At 41.5% G+C, this 25631-nt stretch overlaps 1 protein-coding gene across 4 annotated transcripts in view; it reads left to right on the forward strand.

Annotated features, from left to right (window-relative positions):
- Nucleotides 1-25631, forward strand: part of PPP4R4 (protein phosphatase 4 regulatory subunit 4) — a 1921930-nt gene that overhangs the window by 1644005 nt on the left and 252294 nt on the right. For 2 of the 4 annotated variants that reach the window (XR_013600947.1, XM_078660098.1), the window contains exon 23: nucleotides 19708-19907. The exons of the other annotated variants lie outside the window; for them this stretch is intronic. Coding sequence is in view for 1 of the 2 variants with exons in the window: in XM_078660098.1 (XP_078516224.1) it covers nucleotides 19708-19907 (200 nt within the window). In the remaining variant the exon portion in view is untranslated. The remainder of the gene's footprint in view (nucleotides 1-19707; nucleotides 19908-25631) is intronic. 4 annotated transcript variants of the gene reach the window in all.

The raw sequence follows: 25631 nt of genomic DNA on the forward strand, positions 1-25631 counted from the left end.
CTGATTCCGTGAGCCATACAGAAATGAATCAGATCACTTACAACAATGCTACTAATAGCTCCTGATTGGCCTAGACTGTAGTGGTACACCAATATCCAATATCCATAGCCCAAAGCAAGCATCTACCACTCGGACCAGACCTCTTTTCCAAACTTCAAGGCTAAATTCTCCATTCAACAATTCAGTTGTTGAATTTGGCAGAATGACTCCTGTGGTCACCCATTGCGGACATTTGAATTTCTCAGCAGATTGCATAAACATTTTGAAAGAGGCTGAACGCCATTCTGCTAGAGATTGCTATTTTTTAAAATAGGAATGTTTCTGCTTATGGTCGTGCTAGGAACCATGACCCCATTACAGTGCAGGAGAATGCCCTACTACCTTATTTATTACCTTGCCAAATGGGTACTACAATTGGCCTTGATTAAGGTTCATTTAGCGGCCATCACTGCTTACAGAAAATCACCAAAGCAGCTAACTTTTTTCAAGATCCTGGTAGTCAAAAGACTTTATGTAAGGATTTAAGAAGATTTTCCCATCAGTAAGAAGACACTCACCTCCTTGAGAGCTGAATCTAGTATTATCAAAGCAAAAGGGTCCTCCTTTTGACCCTATTCACAAGGCGACTCTACAACACTTGTCATGGAGAACAGCCTTTTTACCTCAGCATGTAGAGTAAGTGAGTTGCTGGCTGTTTCGTCTGTTGAACCCTTTACAGTCTTCTATCACTATAGGGTTGTCCTTTGTACACATCCTTTGTTTTTTACCTAAAGTAATCTCAGAGTTTCATATCAATCAATCTATCACTCTGCCTACCTTTTTTCCAAATCCTACATCTGCAGTGGAGAGGACACTATATTCACTAGACCTTAAAAGAGTGCTACGCTTTTGCTTAGACACGACAAAGCCCATTCAAAAACTCAACCCATCTATTATTAAATTATGGACCTGTGGGATAAGATCTAGGGACTTTAAAACAAACCATAGCTCGATGGATAGTCCCCTGAATTTCTCTGTTACCAGATTGCAAACAAACTACTGCTGGGCAAACCAAAAGCTCACTCGACAAGGGCTAAAGCTGCAACCACAGCTTGGATAAGACAAGTCCCTATCTCAGACATTTGCAAAGTAGCCAATTGGAGGTCCCTACACACATTTATAAGACACTACTGTCTGGGCACGGATACTCAAGCTGAGTCTAGATTTGGACAAGAAACAATAAGAATATTCAAATAGTTTATCTTAATCTCATTGCCTATTTCTCTAGTTCTAATTGATATGACTCAAGCCAAACGATTTATGGTCTCTACTCTATTCAAGGTTTCTGACTTGATTGAAGATCCTACGATGCAGAAGGATATGTGACATACCTGTAGACATAGTTCTGCATCATAAGATTCTTCATTGAAGTCATAAACACCCTCCCTCCTCCCCCGCTCTCAGGTTATATTTATATTCTGACTTTTTTGCATCAAAAAGAATGGACTCTCAAAGGTCAACTGTCACTGCAGTGCATTGTGGGATAGGGTCTCTCTAGAGTCCCTAAAGGTGCAGGTCATATTTGTTTAGCCTTTCAGTGTTGGCCAGGCTGTTATTTCCTATAATGCTGTTTCCCTCAAGGGCAGCCTTTTTTCTATGGCAATGTGTTGCACATATTAAAAGGGACTTCTTTCCAGTTGATATGTGTCCTGCTACTCTTCTACAGCAGTCTGCAGAAAAATACATCTCTATTAGTCTACAATGAAAATTATATGGAAAATGACAATATTCAGATATTTTCCTGGATTCTAAATAGATGTTGAAGAAGATGTTCTGCGTTCTGCGCAGGCAGCACAGAATTATCCAGGTTTATGACTTCAATGAAGATTCCTATAATGAAGAACTATGTCTACAGGTTTGAAACGTTTCCTTTTCCAATACATCGACTTAGAACGGTAGAAAATCTAGATTCAGCCTCACTGCCATAACCACATTGTCCAATAAGATCAGTGCGTAATTTGTGGCTGTGGTTTCTGGTGCTTAGCACCAGCACTTATTTGTCAGGGCCAGGTCTACACGCGATATTAACTGCTGCCTGCTCACTGAGTTCACACGAGTCTCCCGGTGGCGGTGAAGAGTTATATTGCACTTGACTGTGCTTTACATATTTCAAATTGGACTCTACGGATGCCCACCCTATTATGAGACACACCCACTGCCAGAAACCGCCTGGGTCCCGGCCTGAGCTTACCGGTCAGTCCAATCAATAAAAGTGGTGCTACCAATGACCGCTTGCAAACTATATTATTATTCTGGCCCGTCCATCCTTGGCAAATCCTCAAGTGTGTGTCTCGACTTTTTCCAATGATAACTGTTTTCGCCTGTGTTCTGCCACCACATCCTGCGCAGCCTCAGCACTAATCAGCCGCAGAAGACAGAAGAAGCAAGCAGCGTGTTGCGCAGCAGGCCTCAGAGAAATTAAAACTAAAAGGCAGTCTCAGTAATGTATAGCCTGTTGTTCTCGTGTCTCGTCTCACTACGTTCGGTTAAGTATGCTAATATGGGGGCAGCCCGGTCCTGCTGCAGTCAGGTAGAAGCCATGATGGTAAGATGTGTGCCGGAGCAGTAACTCTTTCTGCAAATCGTAAGGAATAACCTATTCTTTTTAATATAGTACATAGCAACTTAGTAGTGGGACTTCATAGCTTTTTAAAAAGTGAACTAGTGGTGCTCATTTTATTGACTTCAAAATTAAGGCGTAGATGAAAGAACCTCATACTGTATTGAAATCTTTGCTACTGGGCAGTGGGCACTAAACCACTGACCTATATTACTAGCATTCTAGCTTGAAATTTGAGTCAGTATAGAAGTGTAAGCGTATTTATTTGTGATAGTAGCATTTACCTGTTGTCGTTTTTATACTATAAGGCAGCCCTGAGGTAACTAGCATAGTCACTGCTTGGAATGTAATTTATTCTCAAAATAGGGAGAAGAGAGGACTGTGCTTGGAAAAGCATGTTTTATGAAAAAAATTATTCCTCTTCAATCGGGAGGAACAGGCTGGTGTTGTGGATGGAAGTTCACGGGGCACTCCAGAAGGAACAGAGGGACATTCCTGTCACAGGAATGTTATTGGGAGGGATATTATTAATGTAATATAACATACCGGTGTCTTGTACAGGATCAGCAGGCTTGGAGCACGTGTGAGTATTCTCACTTTTAGCATGTCCCTGTGAGAGGCACCTGTTTGAGCAATGCAGGCTCACTGGCCAAGGCGTGAGGGTGTACAAAGCATAATATAAAGGCTGATAATACAACTTGTCTCGAGGGGAACTGAGATCTCTTTTATTCAATCACTATACAAGAGATTACTGCTCATTGGGCGTTAATCAGTCGCAACATTTCTGTTAAACTGACTTTAACACTAAATGACTGTTTGTATTTTAACATTTTAGGAAATATAAACATCTTTGGTGCCTTATAAAATCTTTGTTTTCTTGTTTTTCTTAAAGTTTCATCTCTCACCATTATCCCTACAGTTGTTAGGGTTTCTTTCTCTGAGTTCTCTTGAATATGCAACACCCATCAGCCAATTATCTTGCTCCGTCTAGCCACAAGAAACCGCTATATAATTAGATACAGTTTACTAATCAGTGAGTTTCTGTTTTTGTCACGGAGATCCTTTTGTTAATCTGTTAAGTTAGCAGAGCCTGACGCCGCCGTGAGGGGAACGGCACCAGGCGAACCGGCAGTATATCCCGCGCCCGGAGGCGCATTTCCACCGTCGAGCGCCAGCGGACTACCGCTCCCAGCAGCCCCGGAGAGGGCGTGTCACATCATCCCGCGCCCGGAGGCGCCATAAGAGCATCGAGCGCCGAGCCCTCCTTAGGGTATTAGCAGAGCCTGCGCCGCCGTGAGGGAAACGGAACCAGGCGGACCGGCAGCATTTTCCAGGCCCGGAGGCGCATTTCCACCGTCGAGCGCCAGCGGACTACCGCTCCCAGCAGCCCCGGAGAGGGCGTGTCACATCATCCCACGCCCGGAGGCGCCATAAGAGCATCGAGCGCAGAGCGCTCCTGGGGGTATTAGCAGAGCCTGACGCCGCCGTGAGGGGAATGGCACCAGGCGAACCGGCAGCATTTCCCGCGCCCGGAGGCGCATTTCCACCGTCGAGCGCCAGCGGACTACCGCTCCCAGCAGCCCCGGAGAGGGCGTGTCACATCATCCCGCGCCCGGAGGCGCCATAAGAGCATCGAATGCCTCCCGCGTCGCGGGACGCGCGCGGGCGACGCCGGACGAAGCCCGGACTAAGGGCGGACAGTCTGTGACAGTCCGGGACTGGCCGAGGCTGGGCTGGGCCCTCCCCCTGACTTCTACCGGCGAGGTATTTTGTTGCGCTAAGTAAGAACTCTCCCATCGATTTTACATTGGAACTGTGACTGCCTTGCCTCATATTGTATATGAAGGATTTTTGTTATTTTTATTACTGCTGATTTTCTTAACTCAGCTTGGTTGTAGTCCATGTAAGCTTTGTCTCCTTGATATTTTTATTTTTCCGTATATTTTGTTGGTCATTTTGTTCTATTAATACATAATGTCTAAACAAAAGGCTCCTAAAAATCCTCCAGTAACAGCCACCATGGACAATTATCTTGTGAAAGTGGTCAGCCAAATTAATAAGGAGCGAAGGATGTCGTTAGGGAAGGAGAATCTTCCTATTAACTGTTCTACCCTCCCTGATCCTGCTCCTAATATTATAGCACTTATGGATGATGACCCAGATCTTGTCAACCTTGATATCTCGACAGAAACCATAGCCCAACCTGAAATTGGTCCAGATATTTCTGCTGTTCCTTCCGTATCCCCCAGTGTATCGCCTGCCCAAAACACACCGGCACCTAGAGCATTAAGAGCCTGCAGGAAAGCACCCACTACACGTGGGGGGTACCGTACTCGCAATAAAAAAAGAGGTGAGACTGCATCAAAAATCTCTCCCGGGGTTGAAGATCTGACTATCAAGAATGCCTCACCCTTTATGAACTCTGAACAGTTTGATCTTTTAATAAGCATTATTGATTCTAAGGTTGATAAGATCATTAAACCCTTGGTGGACAAGCTGGATCAGCTTTCATCTGAAGTAAATAGACTAGGGGGGTTGCTTGAAGTGCATATAGCTCTGGTTAGAACGTCGAGGCCCATCAATGTCGACCTAGGTCTTCCTATATTACCTGTAAATCCACCGACTAGGGGTGGAACAGTCAAAGAAGCAGCAATGTCGGCCTCATTACCTACAAACCCACCTCCCACCTCTCTTCAGAGTAAGCCAGCAGTTAATGAGGTGGGTCCACCGAAACCAACCAGACGAAAACGTCCTGTGAATCTACCTCCAGCCTGTGCTCCTTATGTGGCCGTTTTGACCAACGTCCCTTTTTATGAGACTGATCCAAATAGACCCCAACTTGAATCTCATGATTCACTAAAAAATAAAACGGTCTCTTGGCTACACAATAACTGTGGCTTTCCAACTACTTATTCAGACCAAATTTTAACCACCAGAAGGGTTGATTGGATAGGTACGTCTAGCAAAACCTGTAGGGGTGATTGTGTTATCGTCAATTTTAAACACCCCCAACATGCGGCCACAGCTTTGCTAAGGGCTGGATCCTTAATCTGCGGGGATGACAAAATAAGTGTACGTCCTCTTGGTTTCTTTTACAGTCATTTAATTAAAGACTCCCTCCATAAACCAGGAAATAGAAACCCCCAGACTAACCACTTTTTGGGGTCCGGGATCCCTGTCCAGAACAGATTCCAGGCACTAAGCTCTCTGGACTCTAATGATTGACTCGCCAGGACAGGGGTTAGTGTCTCGTGCCAGTTGATTATTGCCCAGGTCCCCGAAGCGTGTGTTTTACCCCCTGACACCGATCCAAATATGGTGGAGACCCAAAGTAAAGAAAGTTGTATTGGCCCTGGAGCATCAGGGAACAGTACCAATGTGGTAGCTGTAGGTAACACTGTCCCTCTGAATAATACCAGTGCTAATGTATTTAACGGCATCTCTATTGTAAGCTGGAATGTTGCTGGGCTAAAATCCAAACAGGACACCTTGAGTTGGAAGGATTTTATTAACACTCATGACATTTTGTGTTTCCAGGAAACTTGGTGTCTGGAGGATGTATATTTTGAGGGGTTCGTAACGTTTAACTTACAGGCTGTCAGCTCTGGATCAGGGAGAGCAAAAGGAGGTCTTATAATTTTGGTGTTGATTAACAAAAACATTAGGATTGTGAAATATTTAAATGTGGGACCTCATGTGCAGTTATTGTGGCTCCGCAATGATCAAGGTCGACACGTCCTCCTAATTAACTACTATAATAATATCTTCGATGACAGTAGGATATCTGTTGTAAAAAATTTAGCTAGTGCTATTGATGACTTAATTGACCAATGTAATATTTCTTTTGATTTTATATGGTTAGGAGGTTTTAATATTTCTTTATGTGAATTGACCTTTCAGAAAGCTTGTGGGGTTGTTAATAATGCTGGTGTTGTAGACCTCCACTTCAGGCATAATAGATACGGAGAAATCCTGTATAAATTTATTAGTAATTATGATCTCGAAATTTTGGATTTTGGCAAAGATGTTAATTGGATGATTATCCCTACTTTTAAAAACTGGAGGACAAGCTCGGTGATAGATCATGTTATTGTGTCATTGAGTATTACCCGCTTCTGTGAAACCCCCAGGATCGTAGTTACATCCTTGAGTGATCATAACTATATTGTTCTAGACTGTACGCTATGGAGTGAGAGTCCTGTAGATGTGGGCCATACTATCACCAACGTCGAACCCCACAGAGCCAATGGCGTTAGAGTTAAATGGGTTGGGGACAGAGCAGATGAATCAATAGGTTACATCGTTTCTGATTGTTTAACTGACATCACCCTAATTCTCGAAAATAACACTGGGTCCGAATGTGTTTTAACTGCTTTTAAAAATATTAATTTATCAATTGATGCAAGGTTTACCAGACCAATTAGAGATAAAAGTAGCCATGGACAAGGTTGGTTTGACCATACTTGTACCAGGCTACTAACAGAGCTAAAGAAGGCCTTGGCCATAAAACCTAGGAACACTACTTTAATAATCGAACGAAGAGCAGAATATCAATTCGCATAAAAAAAAAGGAAAAGAGAGTTACAGCAGAAAGCATGGGAATTACTAAACCAGGCTGCAGAAATTCACAATAACACTTTATTCTGGGCTACGGTTAATTCCCCCTTCCTCAGAGACGATAATACCCCTGTATTGAGCTCTAATGTTTCTAGTGATTGTTGGGTAACTCATATTTCTAATATATTTGGTTCAGATTGTGGTCCAGCTACCACCCGATGTAATTGGCCCATACTACCTTTAAATTTTACTGTGGCCGAGGTCGAGATAGGAATTCGTGCAAGCAAGGGGGGGAAGGCCCAAGGACCCGATGGGGTTCCAATAGACATTTATAAGGCTGTTCCGGAGATCTGGGGCCCCCTCATTGCAAATGTGTTTAATGCAGCTGTTTGCACTGAAGCTCCGACCACATGGGGGGAATCAAATATTATCCCTATTTTCAAAAAAGGCAATCGGTCTGAAGCAAAGAATTATCGCCCCATTTCCCTTTTGGACTCCTCTGTAAAGGTTATGAGCAGAGTCATGTTAGCTAGGCTCGAGGAGTGGGTTGAAGATAAGGCAAATTTGTCCGAAAGTCAGTTTGGTTTTAGGAAAGGTAGGGGCACTTTGGACCAATGTTTGAATCTTGATCTCATAATTGGGAAATATGTAGACGCTAAAGGTGGCACTTTATATTTATGCTTTGCTGATCTAAGCAGCGCCTTTGATATGGTTGATCATGGAATTTTATGGCCCATTTTGCTGCGGATGGGCACCCCAAGGGTATTATTTTCTTCCTTGCTAGGCTGTACCAAAATTTGCAAACCTCTGTGCGTTTTGGAACCAATGGAGAATGTACCCCCAAATTTGACGTACGACGCGGCATAAGACAAGGCTGTGTTTTAGCTCCATTATTGTTTATTTTATTTATCAATGAAATTGACGAAATTTTAAAAGGTGTTCAAGCAGACGCTCCTAGGTTAAAAGGCGTATAATTGCCGGTGTTATTATATGCTGATGACGCCGTGCTTCTTTCTAGGACCCCGCTGGGTCTGCAAAGATTGATGGATAGATTTTCACTGTTTATTAGGGACAGGAAACTACTCATCAATAAGGACAAGACGCATATTATGACCTGTGGGGCTAAAAATAGGAAACCTACTGCCTTTTTCATTGATGGTAATAAGGTGCAATCAGTCGATTCCTTCTGTTATCTTGGAATAACCTTTTCCCATGAGTGAAAGTGTTCTAATGAATTTAATAATGTCAGTAATAAAATGGCGAAAAGTGCCCATGGTATTTTTAAATTCGCGGCAAAAATTGGGGACAGACGAACAAGAGATATGCTGCAAATTTATCAAGCGAGATGCGCTAGTATCGCATTATATGGGGCGGCTATTTGGGGTCATAGTAAGGCCCATAAACTACAGCTTGAGGAAAATTCCTTTTTAAAGAAACTCTTATGTCTGCCCTCATCAGCCGCCACTGCATTGACCCATCGGGAACTAGACATTAACTATTTGAATGATCTTTTAGCCTTAAAACCATTAATGCTATGGCGCTCTATCTGGCTCCAGGAGGAAAAGACCTTAAACAGATCTATAATTGCAGATTGTCTCTCATTGGACATGTATAAGAAAATCCCGTGGATAAAATACGTTACAGAATGTTATTCACAAATATTTAATCTCGATGTTCTGGCCGACCCTAAGGCTGCACTGACTATATCGAAATCAGATGTGAAAGCAATCTTCTTGGAGAATATGGCAAAGAAGAGGGCTTCTTCGTGTCGGTCCATGACAACTGTTTCCTTTTGCAGTAAACACTCCCTCACTGAAGGCTTTCCGCCGTATCTTGTGTTGGTAACGAGGCCTTCACACAAGTTTGTCTTAACCAGGCTCAGGTTCGGAATTGCCAATGAGTTAGTATCTCTGCCTAACATTAAGCAACACCCTAAAGGACCGTGTCAGTGTGATGGTACATCAAAATAGAGCACCCTGCACTTTTTACTTATATGTAAATTGTACTTGAACCCTCGAATTTTGTACCTTAAGCCTTTATTTGTTAAATATGGGGTACGCACAGTGGATGAGGCAATGAGTCTTATTTTTAACATGACGTCTGCTGATATTTGTTTTTATACTGCCATTTTTATAATCAAATCCATCAGTATACGTAATAGCATGATATTTTAGCACATTGGTCTGTATTGTATTGAAACCTTTTACCAATTTTTAATGATTCTGTATATGTATTTTTCATATGTGCTTTTATGGTCAATTCTTTTGTATCGAATAAAGCTTCATGAACTGAACTGAACTGAACTGAAATTACAATCCTAATATAGCACAGAGGGCAGACTCAGTTGAATTTTGTGCTTTATTAGTGCAAAAGTGCATGTGGAAGCAGTAAGTAAGTAAAACGTTATTGTTTGCTTAATTAAAATCATTACAATCATCCGTTTGTAGCATCACAGAATATTAAAAGTACCATTCATTTGAGGTTATAAAAAAAAACGATATAAAATTAATTCACATGATTTTAACAACTTATTTGTCATGTTAAAAAAGGACACTTAGGAGCCGTTATTGTCGCGTATGAGTTAGCGTCTACTAAAAAATTAACACAAGGCGAAAGCCAGAATTATGAAGATACATAGTTGGCACTGCTAAAAACACCAATCTGTCGAAACAGTAAGAACACTACGTATGATGACTTAATGATCCCGAGATGCATAGTGTCCGTAAATTGTCTATATAAAGAAAGAATGCAGCCTCGAGCGGCTGCTATTTCACGGTACATAGGGGTAGAGCATCCCATTTAATGTTGACCATTGTTTACTTGTTGGCATTTCCGGTTGAAAATCTTATTGCTGCTCTTGTCATGAACTTGGTAAACCGAATGTTAAGCATTGTGTTGTCCGGGTTCATTGATGCGAGTATGGCTTGTCTGCATGTACGTATGCCCAGTTTGTTCCATTCGCTTTTTAACATGGACTTCCGGTCGTCGAGAAGTACTGGACAGTGACATGCCACATGCTCGATTGATTCCTTGTCACTACCACACCCCCTGCACGCTACCTCGGTATTTGCACGTTTTCAACTCGGCAGATGGTACAAGAATGGCCATTTGCACATTCTGAGGGCCATGAATCTTTTTTTCCATAACACGGAGTAGGTGCATGACAGGTATGGGGCCATGACCCCTGGCTTAAACCATGGAATGATTGTCCAGGCGTGCTTACGTTTAGCAAGTTGAACTCTGTCCGAGTGAAAGGACCAGAGGCGAATATTCCTCTTTATATAGATTTTGAGTGCCTGCTGTGATGGATGCAAATTCCAAATTTCCTCCGAGTCTAGGAGTTTTAATGAATCATGTAAATAGCGCCTTTATGTTCCACCTAGCTGACCAACGGAAATTTCCTGCCACAGGAGGGCCTCCAGGCTTCCTTTTGTTGAACTACGCAGCTTATTGCACAGCCTAATGAATGCTCCTGCCCCTACCGCGTGGTGGTCTTGAAGGCCGAACTCAAGGCGTATTTGAGCAGGGGATGAGGATTTCGGCAGGTTCAATGCTTGTTTGAATATTCTTGTTGTTATTTTATTCACAAGACTATTGTCTTTTCCTTGCATGATCTCCTGGCCGTAGGTAAGAAAGCCAGTGATTTTTGCCTTCATGACAGTTATGAGAGGGGTCAGGGATGGCCCAGAGAGTTGTCTGGCGAGTGTCTTGAATGCAACCTGGATAGACAGAGCTTTGGCTTCTACCTCATCTCTATGTTTAGAGAAGGAGCCCCTTCTGTCTATGTGGACCCCCAGGTACTTATAAGTGTTCGCTTTTTCTACCTTCTTACCATTGTATAACCAACCGCCGCCTCTGTATTTCCTTGACCCAAAAGTAATTGCCCTAGTCTTCGTTAGATTCAGTTCTATTTTGTTTCTGATGGTGTAAAGGGACAATTGATCAAGGAGTCTTTGTAAGCCAACCCTGGTGTGGCTCAGCAGAACCAGGTCGTCTGCATACAATAGATTACTAACTCTTACCCCAGCGAGTTTTGGTGGATGAAAGTTAACCTCATCGAGTGACTCTGACAGATCAGAAATGAAGAGGTTGAAAAGAAGAGGCGCTAACACGCAGCCTTGTTTCACTCCGCGTGATGTTAATACTTTCCTTGATGTGTGTGATCCGTCCCCAAGTTTTATGCGGATCCAGGTATTGGTGTGGAGCGCAATTATGGCTCGTAGCAGCGTTGGAGGAATCCTCCATTTCCGAAGTTTGAGCCATAATAGGCTTCGAGGCACACGATCGAAGGCGGCCTTAAAGTCCACGAAACAGGCATGCATGAACATTTCGGAGGCAACCGTTTTGTCCATCAGGATCGATATTGCGAGTAAGTTGGTTATTGTGCCTGATTTTTGCACGAATCCTGTCTGGTTAAAAGGTATTCGGTGGTTTTTTGTTGCCCAGGATGCCAGGTCGTGAAGGAACAGTTTGGTGTAGTATTTCGATTCTACGTCCAATAGGGTGATCATCCTGTAGTTTTTTGGGTCTGATCTCTTACCTCCCTTGAAAATTGGATGTATAAAGGCGCCGCGCCATGATTCGGGTAGTTCGAAATTAGACCAGCAGTGGGAAAAAAGGGGTGCCAGTTGATGGGCCCAGAATTCCGTGTCTTGCTTAAACAGCGCCTGTGGTAGGCCATTCGGCCCTGGGGCTCCGTCAGCGCGACCCTCTGTTATAGCTCGGGCTGTTTTGTCCCTCGTAATTCTCGGATTTGTAAATGCGTTGTCCGATAGTTCTGAAATCTGAAACCAGGATTTAGTGTTGAATGCCTGTGAAGTTCTTGAGTTACCTTCAACTAATTTGTTTGATTGAACCGCTTCCGTAATGTCCAGCGCTCGGTAGCGATTGAGTTGTTGAGCCATTGCCGGTAAGTTGACGAGTGAGCCGGCTTTTTTCTCTTGCTCTTCAAAGTGCGCTGTTAAATAAAGTACCCATTCGGTTTCAGAGATGTTGGCGCTGCTTAGTCCTCCTTGCTTGTGTATTTTGGAATTGAGGATTGACCAGAAAGCTTTTGGATTATGACTTTTGTTCGCGTGCAACAATTTTTCCCAGAACTGTTCAGAGCGTTTATTTTTTTCGTGAAATATTGCCTGTCGAAGTGCTTTCTCGGCGGCTTTGTACTTATTAAATTTATGGGCTTCCCCGGGGTACCTACGGACTTGTCGTAGCGTGCTATTACGTTTTGATTTTAGTTCCTTGATTTCATCTGTTATTGTTGCTAGATTGCGTTTTGTGGTGTTTCCCGAGATGCGGGGACATTTTTTAAGCAGTTCCTCAGAGAAGTGAGCCCATGCCATAACTGGTGGTAATTCGTTAGTGATCCTTTGATTTTGCAGGTCTTTACATTTAGTCATTATTGCCGGTATTATTGGATGTGGAAGCCTTTCTGAATGGAGTTGAATGTCTGACTTCATTTTGAAAAAGGTGTCAATGGGATTTCATGATTTATTGCATGATCAGCCTGATTCTCCCTCAAAGCTTAATCCCAATGGTATAACTGACACATCATTATCCTTTATCAGGAATACCTATTGTGATGCCACAAAACATCTTTTGATGGCAGAAAACATTAACACAGTTAAAGAATAGCTATTGTGAGTCTTGCTCAGCACAGCTATGCATTGATGGTACAGGCCAAGAATGGTACAGCCCTGAAATCCCTTGATTTAACATAATTCATTACTATATATTTAATAAAGCAGAGGTGTACTCTTGTCTTGCCCTCCTTCAGTAGCTGCTTTTCTTCCTCCGTCACACCTCACTGCTTCTCTCCATTCTTCCTTCACTTTCTGCCCTACGTCCACGTTTCCTCTAAATCGCTGCATCACCTCATTAACTGCTTTTCATTTTTTACCTTCTCATCTTACCCTTACACACTCTTTTCATGCGCTCTTTCCTCACTCTCCCTTTTATGTTTTTCCTTCTTGCGCATATCGTTATATCCACTCCAGGAATCTGCGTTTGATCTCAGGGTCATACATGTAAATCTTGGTGTGGCCATTCAGTCTTTCATCTTTCCGAGGTCTATAAAATGTGTGCCAATGAGCTGGATACCCACATTTTTAATTCGGTGTCAAGTCCCCTCTGGTCAATATGCGCTTTACAAACATTCATGATGTGTTAAGGGCACAGAAATGTTTTTTAATCTTTTGTTTTACAATTTCTTTGCAATAATATACTGTCATTATTCCCTCTGTCCCTCATTGACCCAGTACCTTTCATACTCATATCCATTATCTGACCTCTTTTCTTTCCTTCGTCCCATCTTTTTCCTTTCCCTTTTCTCTTCCTCAGCACTTCCAGGCATGCTTCCTTTCCTCTTTCCATTCTTGCTTCCTTACACCCTCCTTCACTCCCTAGCCTTCCTCCCCTGGTGCATTTCCTTCTTCTTCCTTCTTTCGTTCCTAATTTGCCTTCCTGCTCCTTCCATCCCTTCCTTAATTTCTTTCTTTCTTATCCTCAACCCTTCCTTCTGTTTTATCTTCCTCCTTCCTTTCGTCTTTGTAGTCATCCATCATACATCGTTTTCTTCCTTTCTCCCTCCATCCCTTCATGACTTCCATTGACATTCTTTTATTTTTTATCTCCTTTCATCCATTATTCGAATATTTACTCGCTCCAGTACTCCCCCTCTTGCCTGCATTTGTTGCTGCCTTCTTTAATGTATTATTTCCAACATCCGTTGCTTTCTTTTAAGCAGCACAGTGCAAGCACATTCTCTTTAGTTTGCAAAGCTGCCTCAAGTCCTCAAATGACCTTTGCTAAAGCTGCATTTTGATCTTTACTCACATTCTCTAATTCATGTTCACTTTTAGGTTGTTGTTATAGGCTTCCCATATGGTATATTATGATATATAGATTATTTTTTGTAGCGCACTAATCACCAAAGAAGTTATCCAGGTGATTGGGCAGGTGTGTAGGTGTGAGGTACCTGAGGTGCTTATGTCAAGAGCCAGGTCTTCAGCTTCTTGCAGAACACAAGAAGTGAGGAGGTGGCTCTGAGGTGGCTCTGATGTGTTGAGGCTTTTGGATGTGGGTAGAGCCAATAAAGGAAGTGGGCGAAGCCATTGGACGAAGTGGGTAAAGCCAGGGAAATGGGTCTTTCTAAAAAAATGTGTGCACCTGCACTTCATATTTTACTAATTAAACACTGGATAAGATCAATAATCTCATTTGATCCAGTTGAAATATCTCTACCACCTCTGGATGTTTCTTAGGGGCCGCTAACAAGTGTTGGTGGGCTGATCTGAGATTGCGTTTTGGGATGTAGCTTTGAACTCTGAAGGACACACAAATCAGCCTTCTCCCATTAAGTGATTTAAAAACAATTCAACCAGTTTTGAAGATGGTCCACTGGGCAACTAGGAGCCAGTGCAGCTTTCTCATCAAGGGCTTGGAATGGAAATATATTGGCTGACACCAGACCAGCCTAGCTGCCTGTTTTTTTTACTGTCAGCAGCCTCTGATTCAATCCGTTTGCCAATCCTAAATAGAGGGAATTTGCATAATCAATGCGAGACATCACTAATGCAATTTTTATCTAGACAATGGCTTCACAGGTAAAATATATCCTGATTTTCTTGATCTTACGAAGTTGAAAGGTACATGAATCACCGCTCCTATCTTTGGAGGAGCAAATATTATCTATATTATCTAATCAAAAGACAAATGTAGAACGTAGACTTACTAGCTATTCTACAGCTTGGCAAGTTGCAGCACTACTAGGATCCATGTCATAAAGCATATTCCTTGTCCCAAATGCAAGGCTGTCCATGAGACCTCTTCAGTAATGCCATGAAGGTCTATGGACAAACAGAGAGACGACTTATCACAACAATCTTCTGGAACTGCAGGTAGTGCACTTAGCACTCAACCGTTTATTCCGTCTTTTCCATCAAAGGACATAAACATCGAAACAGGCGACTGCATCGCCATGCAATTTACCATCAAACGGGGAGGAACAAGATCAAGACAGTTATGGCTGTGTGCTTAAGCCATGTGGCAATAGCCCAAGGCCAGATGATTATTACTCTCTATGATTCATATGCCAGGGATACAGAATCAAGAGACCAATTTCCTCAGTTGAGATCACATGGAAAATCACAAATGAGTAGCAACCAACAAAGTTGTGGAGGATGATTTTGCAGAGTGGAGTACTCCATCATTTAATCTATTTGCCATGGCTCAATTCAAAACAAAATCAGAGGCTGTGGTTCCAGGTTACCAGAACTGAACTCAGTAGGCAATGTTCTTTGATCAGTTGGTCAACACAATTGGTCTAATGCTTTCCACTGAACACACATATATCAATGGTAATAGTAAATCTACAGAGGTAAAAAACAAAGCTGATTCTAGTAGCACCAGATGGGCTAGACCATGGTGATACCTGAACCTTCTTCAACTGTCTCTGGTGCACCATAAATGATTGTCATGCAGACTAGATATTTTGACCAGACTTCAGGGTGCAATCCAACACTAGAGCCTTTATTAATTGAATGTGACTGCTGGACTCCAGAAAAAAGACAATCCAGATATTTAAATGTATCTACTTACCCTATTGATGCACGAAAATAATCAAAATGTCCTTCTAAAAGATCCTATTTAGCAGTGAAACATATTCTGCATCTGTGCTGAAAATATTGGTCATGATCCCTTTGCTGTTCAGGAAGAAGTGATGCTTCCATGCTTGCTCTAACTCGTAAAATCAAAATTACGCATTTTATTGGTAAGGGTTCATTTAACGACTATAATTGCTTATATAAAATCTTTACAGTAATTGCATTTATTTAAGATCCCAGTAATTTAAGGCTTTCTGGAAGGTCTCAAAAAGCTTTTTCCGTCAATAAGACTCATACCTCCCTAGCAGCTGAACATGGTTTTATCAAAACTGGTTAGCCCACCTTTTGAACCTATACACTAAGTGACCTTGCAACATCAATCATGGAACACAGACTTTTTAGTCGCAATTACATGAGTGAGAATGCTTAGTGAGGTATAAGGGTGATCAGCATTAAAACCTTTTACCAAAATCTTATTATTTTCTGTGGTAGTAGATCAGTCATAAGGACTCTCTCTGCTTCTTACCTTCAGTTGTATCTGAGTTGCACATCCATACGATTATTACAATGTCTACATTCTACCCAAAACGGTCATCACCAGTAGAGAGAACTCTCCACTTCCTAGACGTTAACAGGTAGTTACATTTATATTTAGATAAGACTAAGGATATTAGAAAGATTAACAATTGTTTCTCAACTATGGCCACATTAGGTCAATGCCTGGCTACTTCTAAACAATCTATTGCCTGATAGATAGTGGTGTGCATCTCTTTATGTCATCAGCTTTTATGAAATTTCTCCCTGGTTGGCTTAAGGTCCATTCCACAAGAGGAAAAGCTGCAACCGCATTCTGGGCTATCTTTGATATTTGTAAAGTGGCAATATGGAAATCAGTAAATACCTTCACTTAACACCATTTTCTAGAGTCAGATACACAGAAGAGGCTTGTTGCGCAGGAAGTGCTTAGAAATCTACAACAGATTTCTAAAGAGTTTTAATTTTCCTTCCACTACCCAACAACTGTTGCTACCCTGTTGAGGCAGTTAGGACTATGAAGAAGATCATACAATGCAGATGGAAAAGCTATGTACCTGTAGTCCTGGATCAGCATCGTTGGAATCTTCATTGAAGTCCTAAACGACGGATCTGTATCCCCCAGCTTCTTTAATGTTGGACAATAGATAATATTTATATGCCTTCTTCGTAAAAGAAAAATGGTCCTGGGTGACAACTGCCAGTACAATGGATTGTGGGAGCAAGGGCCTCCCAGTTTCTTAATAAATAGAGGTCTCTTTTTTTCCACACTTAGGCGCCTATTGTGATGGCGGGGGCACGGGACTGACCGCCCATGTGGCGGCGGTCCCGTCATTATTATTTGGATTTTTACTTTGCTGCGAGCCGCGCCTTCCACCTTGTGCATGCAAATGCAGGGGGGTACCATAGGTACCCCCCATGTGCACCCCCAAACAGCCTTTCCATGGCAGCAACCTCGCCATGGAAAGACTGCTCTCCACCTGCATCGTAATATGGATGGCAATGTCTTGCAGACACCACCACCATATCATGCCCCTTTTCTGCCCGGTCGACGAGTCGACCGACGGAAAAGCGGCGGATTGTCTTTCCACCCGCCGCAGACCCCCCAGCCATACTAATATGGTGGGGGTCTTTCAGATATGGATGGCGGGCGGATCGCCCCTGCCGGGCAAGCGGCCGCCATTGTAGTAGGCCCCTTAATGTTAGTCTATCAGAATACATTTTTACCGTTATGTTTGCAATTTTTAAAGGAGGTTTTGTATGACAGTTGGTACAACTTAATACTCTGTAGACATTCTGTAGCAACAGTAAGGTCATTCTGGAGAAAATGTACATCTCTGATAGATTTGCATTGTCCATGATCTTTCATGAGCTCATGGAAAAGACAGTCCACGATGTAAGGTCAATTGCTGTGCAGAAACGCGTTTGAGGATCCTCAAAGGGAACAAGGATTTGTTCAAGGGTTTGTGACTTTAATGAAGATTCCTATGATTCTGAACCAAGACTACAGGTATGTAACCATTTCTTCTCTGTGTACAAACAACCAAGCAATAACCAACCCTTATTCAAATTTCATGCAAGCACTTGTTTCAGTAGTACGTAGCTGTATTTTGTACTTTCTAATATAAAAAAATAACAAAGTTATTGGCCAATGTCTTAAAATACTAATTAGAAAAAAATAGAAAACGCAAGTCAATTTACTGAAACAGAAGTCAACCATGTAGCCTCTTGCAACCCGAAATGTGTTGATGAAGTGATAAATATGCTCTTCATGCAATCTATGCATATTAATACCAGTGACATTTATTTAGGGAAACAAAGTGGTGTACATGTGTCATAATAGAGAATCTATATATGAATAAGATTTAAATTGATACAAAGCTCCATTAGTTCTGATTGTCTTAATGAAAACTTGCGGGAGAGCTTCAAGATGAAGAAATGTTTTTAAAGAAGACCTTGGGTGCTCTTACTAATTCAACCACATCATGAAATAGATGTGATACAAAATGTAGTATCTTTAAGTTGTCCGAGAAGGCTGAGGTTTGCATTCTTTGCTGACACACAATAAGACAGAAAGCTTGACCCAAACCTTCCTGATTTCAACTAAGCCTGTCATTGATCCTCAAAGCAACAGATTATCTTTAATATTTTGTCTGAGGAACCTCGTGTGTCAGACATGTCATTGTCAGGTCCATATGCCCATAATAAGATACAGAAAAGAACAGCTCTGATTAGTATTCTGGCACATAACATATATCTCTTCATGAGTTCCTTAAAACTTGAGATTGGCTCTGGAAGAGTGCGCGCTTAGAAAGATGAAAATCTTTTAGAATGACTTAACTGTTAAAGGCTGACATGAATTCAAGAGGGAAGCATTGTGTGATGTAGTGAATATGCTCTATAGGCGCGTTCCATTCAATTTCTAGATCAGTTTTGCTGCCAAGTGAAGTGATGTCATTATTTTCGCTGGAACAATCCATGTACAAATGACAATTTTGCCTGAGTTGTGCGGATGATAAGAGACAAAGCTGGTATCCCTAGAATCAAATCTAACTGTGTTTTATATCTTTATCTTGTTTTTGGAAGGCATGCCTATCTTACTCTATCTCTCAGATCAGAACAGGCACTTAATGTGGTTAACTCCACATGAAGCATGGTGCTTCTCAAGTGCTAAATGTTCTGCCCATTTACCATTGTATCCAATCTAATAGCAGATATAAGTCTTGCCAAACAATGGTATTCAAAGCAATTGAGGGTTACATATTAAGTTAGTGATATTACTTATTATGTGTACAGTTCATAAATGGTTGCTGTCCTACCGCTCGTTTGGTTTGCTTGAAAAAGCAGTAGGCATCTTTAGTCGTGATAATTATATTGCCTTTTTTTTATTCTTTTACTACTTTCACTACAGACTGCCAGTACACTAGAAGCAAAAGTTCCCTCTATAAATTATGTTGACTAGCCATGACTAGTGCTGTATAATGCGATGTTTGTCAAGTCCAGTAAAATTGCTTTCTTAATGTCTTGCGTAATAACGCAGCGACATCCAAGGAGGTAGTCTTGACATAAACAGAGAACACTCTGGACATAGGTTTTTAACCCCTCCCCCCCTACCATTTAAATTAAATTACATTCACAACGGATAGTGTCACACATATAACCTTTAATTTAACATGATTGTTGTCTTCCTACTAGCTACCAATCAGTTTTCACTGGACAGTGGCCAGCCCAAGGGAACTCTGGCAAGTACTCTAGAATTTATCGGGAGGAGTCATAAATAGAACTTTAACTCAAACGCAAGTCTTCTGATGCCGAAGTTCTCTTTTTCATGAAACTGGGTTACTTGCTGCCTGACACATATGCATCCCAGTGGTGCCTCCAAGTAACACCTTTTCATTTCATTTTACCATCCCCCAGGACTGTATCAAAGGGCAGACTCTCCTGGACTCTGGGGCTCATCCCGAGGACAAGGTTCCAGTAGCACTAGAAGTAGGGGTCCCAGCCATACTGGATCCTCTCCTGTGTTCTCCTCTCGAAACCCTGTGGGCCGCGGACAGCGTGCTGTCTCTCCAACTACTGTTGAGTCGAGTCATAACAAGCCCTCTGCAGGAAAAAAGGTAGACTAATCAATTTGGTATATAGGCTCAAATTTCTTTAGTTTATTTAAATGTTTTAATAGCAACATATTTTACATATATCCAAAATGTACATTATTCATAAGGCATCCACCTACTAATGACACTGTCCCATGTCTTCCAGAGAACTCCTTGTCAGGATTTGTGATTTCCTAAAATCTATGTACTTCTTACTAAGCATTTATAGTCATTCATTATTCAAACACTCCTTGAAGACTTTCCATAGGTAGTATACTTTGACAGTTTTACCATGGAAAGCATGTGCAGAAAACAGTGTATGCCGCTAACCAGTCTTGATGTATGAATACTTGGTACATAGAGTGTTTATAAATAACTAATTGTAACTGTGTGTACGTTTAGATAACTATTTTAGGTCTTGCATTGCCTGCTTGCCAAAAATAAATGGCTTTTGGTTGTTGGTAATTCAAGATGTTTTTCCTTTTTGCACTATTTCCCGAAGGGTGATTCTGGATTATTGATATAACAAGGTATTTCGTGCCAAAAGAACAGTAACCCCCTCCCTTGTTAGGTGACTTTACCAAGTCATTTCTTGTTCAAGTGGAAAGTAATATTGGACCTGAACTGATGTCAAGTTCCCATCCTAGGGAAGGCTTACAGTTCATTATGGCACTGAACTCTTACTTATGCTAAGCACTGACATTCTATTTCGTATAGCTTCAGACATTTTCACATATAAACTTTGTATTCATGTTTCTGTCTGTGTTTTAGTCCATATATCATTACGGTACAGATTGGTTCTCCAGAATAGGTAAACAACCTTTACAACGCAACTTTTACATCGCAGAGCCTTTACAACGCAACCATTACAACGCAAACTATAACAACGCATTGCTCTGGGGGGCGCTATAGGATAGGGAATAGGTTATTTTACTATCCAATATCCTTCCCTAGTGTCCACGGGGACTGGAGTTGGAATAGTAAATTAAACTATTCACTATCCAGCACCCCAAAGCACTATGCGTTGTAATGGACTGCGTTGTAAAGGCATGCGATGTAAAAGCATGCGTTGTAATGTCATACATCCTCCAGAATAACTACATCTCAATCATAGTAGAAGTGTTTTCCCCACCACTGCAGAGATCCTTGTACACGATTTCAACAGTGTTTTATCTATCTGTCTGACTCCCCTCACATCTAACCAAACCCTGAAGTAACTGCTGGAAGTTTGAGCTCTCGCACTCTCAACATTCTACAATGCAGCATTTCACTGGTACCTAGGATGCCTTTTTGTTTTTTTCATGTATATTCTGTTTTTGTACTTTTGATGCATTCTGTTTCTTTATATCAGGATTGTGAAATTTAAGATGCAGGCTATAAATGAAATACAATAAAGTTTAAGAAAATAAGTAAATAAATAAATAAACACAGAGAACAACAAATGAGATGTGAAACAGGTAATAGTGCATTACACATAATCCTTCAGGTAACCTGGATGATTTGAAGACCTCAAAGAGCGCCGAAGACCCACACCAAAAGCAAGTTGAGTAGATTGATTCTTCTTAGGTGATTTTTCTGAAAGTTCGCGACCAAGGTCAAGAGACACGTCCTCCAAGTTCACACGTCCATTTTTAATCACAACAATTCTATTGAGGTTCCACACTCGATGATCTTGACTTTTGACAGCATTCCTGAAAAACTTAATAACAAGCAAGGGTTTACCATATTTAAGATTACCATTCCCAATTTACCCAGGTTTTTTGACTGCCAAAAATTCACCAACATTGACCTTTACCGATTTCACAGATTTTTTTAAATCAAAATAAGACTTTCTTTGAAGTACCTTATCATTTTTCCTTTTTATATAAATCATCTTCATCACACACATGTTCTCTACCCTTACTCAAACCACAATCATTTACCTAACTTGGCTCAAGATAAGTATTGGGAATTCTTTTGTGAAACATAAAAAAAAGGAGGTTTCCCTGGCGTAGAGTGAGGTGTTCTTCTATACTCTTCGATTTTTCTTAGTTCTTCAGATCTCCAATCAAGAGATAGGGATTTTGCAAGAGTGATGGACTCCTTGAGAACTCTATTAAACCTCTCTACCATCCCGTTGGCTTCAGGATGATAGAGAGAACATTTTTTGTGCACAATACTACAAGCTGTTAAATATTAATTAATTTCCTTTGAAACAAATTGCACACCATTGTCTGATAAAATTGATTCAGGCATTCCTTCTCTAGCAAACAATTTTTTCAAACATTTGTGTAGCGGGGTCTGAATGAAAACGAAGAATAGTGCGTCTGGGTAGAGATGGCTTTATTTTCAAATAATCTTGTCTCTCATGAGAAGCCAGTTTTATCAGTACCTGTGCATAGATTAGGGATGAAAAAAACAAACAAACAAGAATGTCCCGAGGGATCCTCCTCTTCTTGGGGCTGGTTGTGTTCTGTCTTGCTGGTCTGGTCAAGGCAGGGACAGTTTTCTGTATACCCGAAAAGTAAAGATAAACAAAACTATATCAGTAACTTGTCCCGGTTGTCTCAGCACTCTCGGGGAGGAGTGTGAGGAATCACTCTGGTGCACCGGTGAACAAGCAGCGAGGGCGCGAGTGTGACAGGAGTGAATGTGAGGGAGGGGTATTTACAAAATGTACACGGGAGACGGTAGACGGCACAATCTCTTAGCCCTCCGATTTCTCCCACCTCCTGACCCAGCCTGAGAATCTGGATCGTACCTGGGTCAGCCACGCTCCTCCTGGCGCGTGGCTTGGCGATACGTTTTCCTGTTGGCCTCCTGGCTTCAGCTCCCAGGCTCGTGACGGGTGTTCTCCCTCCAGGCTGGATACCTTCTACGGTCATCTCGGATTCCCTTCGGGTGCACAGTCCCAACGTCCTTCTTCCTTACTCTCCAGACTTCCTCCGGTGTCGATACACACCGTGTTCCGTATTCCCTGGCTCCTTATTGGACGCCAACTCATGACATCAGAGGAGGGGGCGGCATCTTCCCAGTTAAAGGGACCGTCCTCACAAGTAGAGAGCTCCGCATTCGAGCCTGGCCATGTTTCTTCCTGGCAATGAGAAATCAAAGAGGTTGAGCGTTCCCGGGCTTCCCACCAGTTGCCCCATTGGTCTTTCATTTCCCTGCTACCCTCGTGACAATTTGATAATATTAGATGAAGCAATATTTGACAAGAAAAAAACCTCTGGCCAACGCGAGTACATCAAAACTAACAGATAGACAAGAGAACTTGAGTTGTTAATGGGTCCTAAAATGTCAAGAGCACTATCATCCCATGCAGATTTGGGTTGACACCTTACAATCATAGGTTGAACCCTTGGCACTTTGGATTTATCACTTTGATTACACATCATACATTAACGGATTTCCCTTTCCACAAATGTATCCATACCTAGCCACCAATAAGATGATCGTAACCTTTCTTTAGTCTTGGTAATGCCAGGATGACTAACATGTGCTCAATCTAACAATTCCTTTCTGAGACTCATTGGATGGATAAGTTTGCATTCACAAAATAAAATGTCTCTATCAACAGAGAGTTCGACCCTCACACACCAGAAAGGTTTGGTCGCTTCAGAGCCACATTTTGAACTAGACCATTTGCCTTGAATCAAATACATTACTTTTTTGAGAGTATCATCTTGAGCTACCTCACAATACCCTATATCTTCCGAGATGTGATTAAGCTCAACAGCACATGCCCACTCAGAAGCCTCATCACTTTCCTCATCCTCACCTTCAGCACATTTTCCTGAAACTAACCTCGAAAACACATCAGCAACCATCTTATCCACCCGGGAATGTACTTGAGTGAGGAAGAATACTCTTGAAGAGCAATAATCCACTTAGTTATGCGACTTGATATCATATCTAAACCTTTATTTTCAAAGATCTCTTCCAAAGGCTCATAAACTGATCTTATTTCAAAATCAACGCCCCACAGAAATTTCTTTAATTTCTTCACAGCCCAGAAAATAGCCAAAGATTCCCGCTCCACAACGGAGTACCTAGTCTCAGGCTCTCTCAAACTGCAAGAAAGAAACATGACAGTCCTCATTCCCATAGGACCAACCTGTTGCAAAACAGCCCCAAGGCCTTTTACGCTTGCGTCAGTAGTTAAGATAGATTTGAGACTGGTATCGAAACTCTGTAAAAATGGAGCATTAGATAACCTTTCCTTAATGATGGAAAATTCCTCTTCACATGAATTAGACCAGACAAAACTACAACCCTTCTTTAAGAGAGATCTCATGTTTGAAGTCAAGTTAGCAAATCCTTTGATAAATTTTGCATAATACTCTATCATACCAAGAAAACTCATCAACTCTTCTTTAGAAGTAGGAGAAGACAAATTACGAATGGTATTCACCAAATCATCTTTCGGCCTAACACCACTACCCGAGATGTTGTGACTCAGATAGTTCAAAGACTCAGACCTGAATTTGCACTTTTTGATTTTCACAGTTAAGTTACCATTACTTAGCTTAGTAAGCACATATCTAAGGTGAGAATCATGTTGATTTAAGTCATCACCAAAGACAAGTATGTCATCTTGATATATGCACATGGCCTCAATGCCCTTGAGCAAATTTGCCATCACCCTTAGGAAAACCGAAGAAGCGGAAACAAGCCCAAAAGGCATCCTTATGGAACGGAAAGTACCATATGGAGTAATAAAAGCCATAAAGTCTCTGCAAGAAAGTTCAAGCTCAATCTGGTGATAGGCTGAAGTCAAATCGATGGTGGTAAAGACTTTTGCACCACCCAACAGAATTAACAATTCATTTATATTCGGGAGTGGATATTTATCTACAATCACATTTTTATTTAACTGGCGTAAGTCTATGCATAGACGCAAATCCCCATTGGCTTTTCTAGCAGCGACCACAGGAGAAAGCCATTCAGTTCCTTCAACAACCTCAATTATACCATTACTTATAAGTTTATTGATCTCCTTCTCCATCTCATCTTTGATAGCTAGGGGTACACCTCTGACCTTACAAGAGATAGGGACACAATTGTTCTTAAGTTTAATTCTATGCTGATACCCCTTCAAACAGCGAAGGCCATCTCTAAATACTTTTGGAAATTCTGCTTTCAAACTTTTAATAAAGTCACCATCATCATAATTTTTTACAACACATACAGACTCCTTAATATAATCTGAGGTTCAGAATTCGGATCTAAGTAAACGCCCAGCTCACCTTGATTTATCCAACTCATTAAACTGGCCCATTTTTCCAACACGTAAATTTTCCTTGAAATCATCCTGCCTCGGAATTCTATCAAACCCAAAAAATACCCATGCAATTGTATAGGTTCTCCACCATAGGCTAATGGAATGATATCAGGTTTGAACAACTTTACTTTATGTTTCAATTTATTCACGTAAAGATCATTGGATACTATAGTTATCTTAGCTCCTGAGTCGAATAAGACACGAGTGGAAGCACCCTCAACCACAATTTCGTCAAAAGGACATGACTTTTTGACAGAAACACTGTTTATCTCAGAAATTATCTGACAACATTCAACCTCATCCGAACTAGAATTCACCCCTTCATCCTCGTGAATGTCTACCTTCTTGACCCTCAGAGGAGGTTTAGTTTTACATACTGAAGGATAATGACCCTTTTTTTTACATTTGCTACAAATATTACCAAGTGCCGGACATCTTTTATCATTGGTTAAGTGTCCACTTTTATCACACCTGTAACATTTCAA

The sequence above is a fragment of the Lissotriton helveticus genome, chromosome 9, assembly GCF_964261635.1.
Source record: "Lissotriton helveticus chromosome 9, aLisHel1.1, whole genome shotgun sequence".
Classification (NCBI taxonomy): domain Eukaryota; kingdom Metazoa; phylum Chordata; class Amphibia; order Caudata; family Salamandridae; genus Lissotriton; species Lissotriton helveticus.